This window comes from Coregonus lavaretus, assembly GCF_964263955.1.
Source record: "Coregonus lavaretus genome assembly, contig: SUPER_35_unloc_2, whole genome shotgun sequence".
Classification (NCBI taxonomy): Eukaryota; Metazoa; Chordata; class Actinopteri; order Salmoniformes; family Salmonidae; genus Coregonus; species Coregonus lavaretus.
Window position 1 is genome coordinate 3722854 of NW_028167180.1, and position 9562 is coordinate 3732415.

Sequence of the window (9562 nt, forward strand, 5' to 3'; positions counted from 1 at the left end):
TCCTAGATCTGTGCCTAGAGACAGTGTCTGAATCCTAAATGGCACCATATTCCCTATTTTAGTGCTCTATTTTTGACCAGGGTCCGTAGGGAATAGGGTGCCATTTGGGACACAGCCAGTTTCCACCTCATACCAGATGTTCTTGGCGTGTACGGTAGCCATTTTGGATCTGTGCACTCATCACTTCTGAACAGTAGCATAGCTGTATGGGAGGAGTCTGTGGGGCCATTGAACAAGGGGCCGTGTTCAGCGGGATGCCACGCAACACAATGTTCAGATTCAGAAATGGTATCAAGTAGAACAGTCACATAGAATCGTGATTAGGGCAGTGGTTCCCAGACTTGGGGTCAGGACCCCATGTGAGATCCCCTGAAACTGAAATGGGGTCCCCTGAGAAAATATGTAATCTTATCAGACAAATTAACAACTTTTTCCCCTTCAAATTAGTATAGAGTACAACCTTTTAGTGTCAACTAAGGTCTTTTTGCACTAGAATATGTTTTCATGTCATTACGATGTGTTGGGACAGCCTGCAGGACCTAACATTGAGTGAATATGAACCATAGAGATGGAAAGAGGTATCATCTTTGTATCTGTGCCATTATGGTGTCTGTGATAGCACGGGCATCTCCATTGAAAATAGTAAATTGTTCTCCTTTTGTGTTTGAAAAAAAGTGTGCTGGAGTCCTGAACCAAATCTTGTGTGTCATTCATTTATTGTGGCCACTAGATGGCGGTGATATAGCTAAAAGCCATTAACAAACCATAGGCAACCCAATGTGAAGAAGAAGAAGACAACACTCTGATCACTCCCAACCCATAGGAATCCCCACCCAGTTGACTACTTTAAAATGGTGGAATCCCTCAGTAGCAACGTCCATGCTAAAACGGGTTATATCCTAGTTGAGTCCTCTAACTATGTCCATGATATGAACACACAGCGTTAACTAGGGAATAAAACATTTCCAAGTGTGATCCCCTCCATTTTCTAGGGTCAATTCGGGGACGTGTGCAGTAAAAGTTTGGGAACCCCTGGACTAGGGAATCACATCAGCTCTATAAAAGGCATTTCTATCTGCAACGTTTAAGTAGGACGCCGAACTACAGCACTTTCAGATAGAGATATATCATGTAGAATAAACATGCCACTCAGTCACATAGGACAGGGAATCATGGCAGTTACAAGACATTTCTATCTGCAACATTCGGAAAGAAATAGGCTCGCCTCTCTCGCCTCTCGCTCTTGAGGCTTTTATCTATCTAGTTAAAGTTGACATCATGACGACCACCCATACACAAAAATGTATGCACGCATGACTGTAAGTCGCTTTGGATAAAAGTGTCTGCTAAATGGCATATTATTTATTTATTATTTATGACATTACGGCCGTCAATTTTCGGCCTTCATCAATATGATTATAAAATGTGCAACATTTTAGAATGTTGCACCCTCCTGAACATGACCCAGGTTTATGAATATAGTGATATGATGTATAGTCCAAAATGGACTCTTAGACCCTTTCCATAGATCTGAAAGGATTGGACCCTCTGGTATGATGGGTGTGACCAGTATGGTAATATCTCTCTACCTACCTAGACCCTCTGGTATGATGGGTGTAACCAGTATGGTAATATCTCTCTACCTACCTAGTCCCTCTGGTATGATGGGTGTAACCAGTATGGTAATATCTCTCTACCTACCTAGTCCCTCTGGTATGATGGGTGTAACCAGTATGGTAATATCTCTCTACCTACCTAGACCCTCTGGTATGATGGGTGTAACCAGTATGGTAATATCTCTCTACCTACCTAGTCCCTCTGGTATGATGGGTGTAACCAGTATGGTAATATCTCTCTACCTACCTAGTCCCTCTGGTATGATGGGTGTAACCAGTGTGGTAATATCTCTCTACCTACCTAGACCCTCTGGTATGATGGGTGTAACCAGTATAGTAATATCTCTCTACCTACCTAGTCCCTCTGGTATGATGGGTTTAACCAGTATGGTAATATCTCTCTACCTACCTAGTCCCTCTGGTATGATGGGTGTAACCAGTATGGTAATATCTCTCTACCTACCTAGTCCCTCTGGTATGATGGGTTTAACCAGTATGGTAATATCTCTCTACCTACCTAGACCCTCTGGTATGATGGGTGTAACCAGTATAGTAATATCTCTCGACCTACCTAGTCCCTCTGGTATGATGGGTGTAACCAATATGGTAATATCTCTCTACCTACCTAGTCCCTCTGGTATGATGGGTTTAACCAGTATGGTAATATCTCTCTACCTACCTAGTCCCTCTGGTATGATGGGTGTAACCAGTATAGTAATATCTCTCTAGTCTCTCCGGTATGTAATGTGGATATCCTACCATAATGTTCTGTGTAAAATCTGCAACTTCACTGTTCAAATAATGTTGCTGCACATGCATTATACCAAATATGAAGTGTGTGTTTGTGTGTTTGTGTGTGTGTGTGTGTGTAAACAGTCGGCTGCCATAACCTCCTCAAATCTTCTAGCTCAGAGGTCAAGAGCTAAATGAGGTCAGCAGGAACTGTGTGTGTAGGGGGGGTTACCATGACAACTGTGTGAACTCACCAGTACTATGGTCTTGGAGAAACAGAACGTTCTTCTACTGGCCTTACATCCCTAATGTAGCCTAGCCTACTGCTATAACCTACTGCTATACTCCAATTTGATATAGATGTGTTTAATGGCTATGACTTGACATGTTGCTTCTAGGCTATATAGGCTAGGGTTAGTATATTATTTTGTATCGAGACTGACACCTAATTTGATTGAAGTCAAGGCAGCTATGTCATAACATTATCTCTACCTTAAACTGAAGTCCCACTCTTTGACACTGATTTCTAGTTTCCATAATTTCCCTAAATGTTTTACTCTAGCCACAGCACGGGAGAGGTAAATCCTTGTCATTCTCGACCTATAGCCCGGCCATTGTTACGCTATACGATAGCACTGCTGACCTATACGAATATAACGGCGTTCGGCCCAACACTGGGCCCCCCATTCACTCGAACGGCCCGCGAACAGCACTGTCCCTGACCCACCATGCATTCAACCGGCTTAGAACGACAACGGGTCGCTACTATAGTATCTGCCGAGTCACAAGGTGCACACCCGACCAACATAGGAAACACAAAAAGGGAGGGAGGAGAGAGAGAGAGAGAGAGAGAGAGAGAGAGAGAGAGAGAGAGAGAGAGGAGAGAGGGAGAGAGAGAGAGAGGAGAGAGAGAGAGAGAGAGAGAGAGAGAGAGAGAGAGAGAGAGAGAGAGAGAGAGAGAGTGGTGGGGGGACTTGTGTATCGCTCACACGGCCGCGCGCACCCATAGGACACATTTACAGAGGGGTGCCCACATAGAAACAAGCACACGGGCGCGCTCACTTTACCCCCAACTCACTCACACCTCACTCAGACAGACATTATGAAACGCGCACACGCACGCACCGTGTCGCTGGTGGAGACGCGCGGGCCACCGTGGACACCGGTATAAATTGGAAGAGGCAGATTCTCACAAAACTCTATGTAAAAGGATTGGCGCGTGAGAGAAGAGAGGAGACGAACCAGGTAAGCCCCCGTTCCTGGTTGAACCGAATAGTCCATGGTGTTCCAACATAACGGATTTAGGCCTAGGCCAACCACCAGAATAACAGTTTTTTCGAGTTTCTGAGAGAGGAACGCTCATGATTGGAGAAACATTTCATTGTAGGCCTAGTCCAAATAGGGTTCGTTTATGGTGATATATTTTTAAATAATGTTAAATTAGTGATGGAACAAATATAGGCAGTTATTAGAAATTGATAACGGTTACTTATTGGATTTGGTGATGGCTTATGCACCAGTACATTTTATAAAACGGTTTTAACCAGTTTAAACAAACTTTAAAAAACTTTTTGTAAGAATTGTCACAATTTATACACTACGATACCATTACCTTTACTGGAGTTTGTGGATGCTGGCAGTAATGTTAGTTGGTTGTGGATAGCCTATTTTGGATAAAGCTGGAATGGCACACATACGAATGGAAATAATATCTACGTGACATATCTCGAAAATGAGGGCATTTCTAGCAGTGTGTCTAACATATTTAATAGATTACTGGGAATGCATAACCAGACAGTATTAAAGGATTTTAATTAATGGCATTGCAATCTGTCCTAATTTAAATGATGAACTTCCCTCTCTCCCCCCTCTCTCTCCCCCCTCCCCTCTCTCTCTCTATAGACATGAATAGAGCTACTAAAACCCACATGACCTCCCCCATGTTTTTCCCTGGCATGGGTATGGCCCCTTTTTTCAAGGTGATCTCACACACACACAGGTGTATTTTATGTACATGTGCACACACATATTGAAATAATCAATGATATGACTGACATAAACACACTAATCTGTATCAATCCATCTCATTTCTATCTATCTATCTATCTATCTATCTATCTATCTATCTATCTATCTATCTATCTATCTATCTATCTATCTATCTATCTATCTATCTATCTATCTATCTATCTATCTATCTATCTATCTATCTATCTATCTATCTATCTATCTATCTATCTATCTATCTATCTATCTCTGTAGGTGACTGTGTTTGAGCAGGAACACTTCCAGGGCAAGTGCCAGGAGTTTACCTCTGAGTGCTGTAACATCCATGACTGTGGTCTGGACAACATCCGCTCTATCAGAGTGGAGAGTGGAGCGTGAGTCTCTTACAACCCTGGATGTCTGTGGAGGGTGTGTGTGTGTGTGTGTGTGTGAGTGGGGGTATTGGTGTGTGGGTGTGAGTGGGGGTATTGGTGTGTGTGTGGGGGTATTGGTGTGTGGGTGTGAGTGGGGGTATTGGTGTGTGGGTGGGTGGGGGGTATGAGTCTCTGTGCTGTAGCCTGTTGTCATGCATGGTCAATCATTGACTACCAGGGGGGGAACATGTCAGTAACTCTCTCTCTCTCTGGCCTTCCCCTCTCCGTCCCGTGTAGCTGGGTGGGCTTTGAGCACCATGACTTCCAGGGCCAGCAGTTCATCCTGGAGAGGGGAGAGTATCCCCACTGGGACTCCTACAGCGGCTCCCTGTCCTACCACGTGGAGCGCCTCATGTCCCTGCGCCCCATCTACTGCGCTGTGAGTAGTGTGTGTGTGTGTGTGTGTGTGTGTGTGTGTGTGTGTGTGTGTGTGTGTGTGTGTGTGTGTGTGTGTGTGTGAGAAAAATACAGCGAGAGATGGATAGATAGAAAAGCTCTATATTAGTGTGGATAGAAGACAGTGGGTCAGTATTCTGTTAGTGTGGATAGAAGACAGTGGGTCAGTATTCTGTTAGTGTGGATAGAAAACAGTGGTCAGTATTCTATGTTAGTGTGGATAGAAGACAGTGGGTCAGTATTCTATGTTAGTGTGGATAGAAGACAGTGGGTCAGTATTCTGTTAGTGTGGATAGAAGACAGTGGGTCAGTATTCTGTTAGTGTGGATAGAAGACAGTGGGTCAGTATTCTGTTAGTGTGGATAGAAGACAGTGGGTCAGTATTCTATGTTAGTGTGGATAGAAGAGAGTGGGTCAGTATTATGTTAGTGTGGATAGAAGACAGTGGGTCAGTATTCTGTTAGTGTGGATAGAAGACAGTGGGTCAGTATTCTGTTAGTGTGGATAGAAGACAGTGGGTCAGTATTCTGTTAGTGTGGATAGAAGACAGTGGGTCAGTATTCTATGTTAGTGTGGATAGAAGACAGTGGGTCAGTATTCTATGTTAGTGTGGATAGAGAGAGTGGGTCAGTATTCTGTTAGTGTGGATAGATGACAGTGGGTCAGTATTCTATGTTAGTGTGGATAGAAGACAGTGGGTTCTGTTAGTGTGGATAGAAGACAGTGGGTCAGTATTCTGTTAGTGTGGATAGAAGACAGTGGGTCAGTATTCTATGTTAGTGTGGATAGAAGACAGTGGGTCAGTATTCTGTTAGTGTGGATAGAAGACAGTGGGTCAGTATTCTGTTAGTGTGGATAGAAGACAGTGGGTCAGTATTCTGTTAGTGTGGATAGAAGACAGTGGGTCAGTATTCTATGTTAGTGTGGATAGAAGAGAGTGGGTCAGTATTATGTTAGTGTGGATAGAAGACAGTGGGTCAGTATTCTGTTAGTGTGGATAGAAGACAGTGGGTCAGTATTCTGTTAGTGTGGATAGAAGACAGTGGGTCAGTATTCTGTTAGTGTGGATAGAAGACAGTGGGTCAGTATTCTATGTTAGTGTGGATAGAAGACAGTGGGTCAGTATTCTATGTTAGTGTGGATAGAAGACAGACAGATAAGGATAAACAGAGTATGTGAGAGAGAAACCGAAAAGGAAACAGAGTGAGATTGTGTCCTAGTGTGTGTTTAACCCTCCCACTCTCCCTTTCTCTCCCTTTATCCTCTCTCTCTCCCTCTCTCCTCTCTCCTCCTTCCCCCTCCCAGTCCCACCAGAACAGTCGTATGCAGATCTTTGAGAGAGAGAACTTCATGGGCCGCAGTGCTGAGCTGTGTGATGATTATCCCTCTCTGAGGGCCATGGGCTGGTGCATGCCCGAGGTCGGATCCATGCACGTGCAGTGTGGCGCGTAAGTCAACATTAAAACACAAGCACACACTCACTCACAGATACTGTACAAAACACTATGGCACAAACCACAGGAGGTTGGTGGCACCTTAATTGGGGAGGAAGGGCTCATGGTAACGGCTGGAAAGGAATGCGTGGAATGGTATCAAACACATGGTTTCTATGTGTTTGATGCCATTCCATTGACTCCGTTCCAGCCGTTATTATGAGCCGTTCTCCCCTCAGCAGCCTCCACTGGCACAAACACACTCCAAACTTGCTATAGTGAGACAATTAAAGCAAAACAGTGAGTGACACAATTCTATTCAAGGTGACAAGAGAAACTCCACTCTAAGCCAAACATGTCTTTCCCCCTTATGTCCCTCCTCCCCCTCTGCACCCCACCTATCACCCTCTCTCTCTCCATCCCTCTCCCCCTCCTCACCCTCTCTCTCCTTCTCTCTCCATCCCTCTCCACTTCCTCACCCTCTCTCTCTCTCCCTCTATCCCTCTCCCCCTCCTCCCTCCTTCTCTCTCCATCCCTCTCCCTCTCTCTCACTCTCTCTCCATCCCTCTCTCCCTCCATCCCTCTCCCCTTCCTCACCCTCTCTCTCCCTCCATCCCTCTCCCCCTCCTCCCTCTCTCTCTCACTCTCTCTCCTTCTCTCTCCATCCCTCTCTCCCTCCATCCCTCTCCCCCTCCTCCCTCTCTCTCTCACTCTCACTCCTTCTCTCTCCATCCCTCTCTCCCTCCATCCCTCTCCCCCTCTCTCTCCATCCCTCTCCCCTCCTCTCCCTCTCTCTCACTCTCTCTCCATCCCTCTCTCCCTCCATCCCTCTCCCCTTCCTCACCCTCTCTCTCCCTCCATCCCTCTCCCCCTCCTCCCTCTCTCTCTCACTCTCTCTCCTTCTCTCTCCATCCCTCTCTCCCTCCATCCCTCTCCCCCTCTCTCTCCATCCCTCTCTCCCTCCATCACTCTCCCCTTCCTCACCCTCCATCACTCTCCCCCTCCTCCCTCTCTCTCCTTCTCTCCCCACAGCTTTGTGTGCTACCAGTTCCCTGGCTACAGGGGCCAGCAGTACATCATGGAGTGTGAGAGACACAGTGGAGACTACCAGCACTGGAAGAACTGGGGTTCCCACTGCCAGACCCCCCAGATCCAGTCTATCCGCCGTATCCAGCACTAGGAGGGCACAGAGCGGACCGGACCCCTACCAGAGCCCCAGGCTTCGGCCTAGGCCTGGATCTACCGGGGCCTTGTCACAGCACGACCACCACAAACCCAGTCAGTCAGAACCGTAACGCAGTTTCTACTCACACATCCACATCTCAACTCCGTCACTAATTTCCTCAAATACTCTGGTTGGTAATACAACAGGGTGTTATTACTACGAGAGGCGACTCGTATATCAGTGCCGTGACGTCAACAGCAGCGTGAGATGAGTTAAGTCATCACCGTAACACATCATGTTATAGAGGACCGTTATAGTGTAACAACGGTCATAACACTCTATCAGATTATAGTATATATCACAGATATACATCAGGGACTTTGGTTCACCAGCACCAATAACAGCAATAGACAATAGTGGTGAGAGAGGAGGAGGAGGAGGAGGAGGAAGATCATCACTGACCAATAAACTCATGCTCACCTCAAACCTGGGTCCTGTGTTCTTCTTGGGTACTATACATCTGTATACATTACCTATATATTGTACCATAAACTGGGTAGTTTGGATACTGGATGCTGATTGGCATCCAGCCGTGTGTATGTGAGACCATATACCATGACTATGACATTGCGCCTTTTCACCTTGATATCATTGTGCCTTTTCACCTTGATATCATTGCGCCTTTTCACCTTGATATCATTGCGCCTTTTCCCCCTTGATAAAATGGCTACATCAACAATAGTTAGGCCGATGTAGAACATAAGCGTTTAGATGAATTTCAGAGAAAACGAACAGAACACCGTGAAACAAATGAAGTGGGAACTTACCTGCTTCACTTACCTGCTTGACTTCCCTGCTTCACTGACTGGTGTGCAGAAAAAGGGATACATTGTGAGTTTGGGAATACAACAAAATGGAGCTGTACTATACACATGTATATGTCTTCATACACATATATCTACTATGCATCTACTACATACAGTATACTTGTATTATACTGTACATCTGTACTGTGTACTAAACATCTATTCTACCATACATCACTTTTGCCTCTGGGGGGCTGCCCTTGAGCCAAAAGAGGTCCTTTAAATCAGCAATTAGTCAACTAATCATCAAGCCTTTGACTAATTGAACCAGGTGTGCAAGTTTAAGGTTAAAACTAAAATGTGAAAATGTGGAAACGCTGCCTTAAATAATCCAGAAATGACCTAATTGGAGCACAGACAAAGGGGCACACCTCCTCACACCCATGACTTAAATATTATATTAGCCTAAAACTAAGGGTTGTGTGGTTTAATGAGATAAGAAATTGATTAATATTATATCATATGTGTATATGAACCAGTCACCTCTCAAACCAAAATGTAAGTAAAACAATAGGGCATTTAACACTCACAGTGTACCTTTAAATGTATTTGTGTGTGTGTTGACTATATGCTTGTATACACATTTATCTGTCGTCATGGCGTCAGCTCATGGGGATCCAAATAAAGATCAAGTCTTATAAAATAAGTGAATGTTTTTTTGTGAATTATATATATTTCCGGCTTTACTACAGTGTAGGAGTGACTTTATTAGGAGTTAACTTTTCTGAACTAAGTTTCCATGGTGATATAGTTTGGTCTTCGATAACAGAACACCCACATCAAGAGGCACAAAACCAGCTTTATACTCAGAAAACAACTTCAAAACTCACTTCAGTCATAAAAAACAACAATTACAATCAATATTTTTCTATATTTTTCTATATACATTAAAACATTTTTTTTGATTGAATAAATTCCTTACAGAAAACACCAC

General features: G+C 44.5%; 1 protein-coding gene across 1 annotated transcript; it reads left to right on the forward strand.

Annotated features, from left to right (window-relative positions):
• Positions 1-4252: 4252 nt before the first annotated feature.
• On the forward strand, positions 4253-7777 carry LOC311110240 (beta-crystallin A1-like; the record flags this gene model as incomplete). Its single annotated transcript, XM_084188774.1, has 5 exons — positions 4253-4327; positions 4611-4729; positions 5006-5147; positions 6470-6612; positions 7630-7777. 5 exons carry the CDS (start codon positions 4253-4255, stop codon positions 7775-7777), a joined length of 627 nt encoding a protein of 208 aa, XP_084044900.1.
• Positions 7778-9562: the final 1785 nt, after the last annotated feature.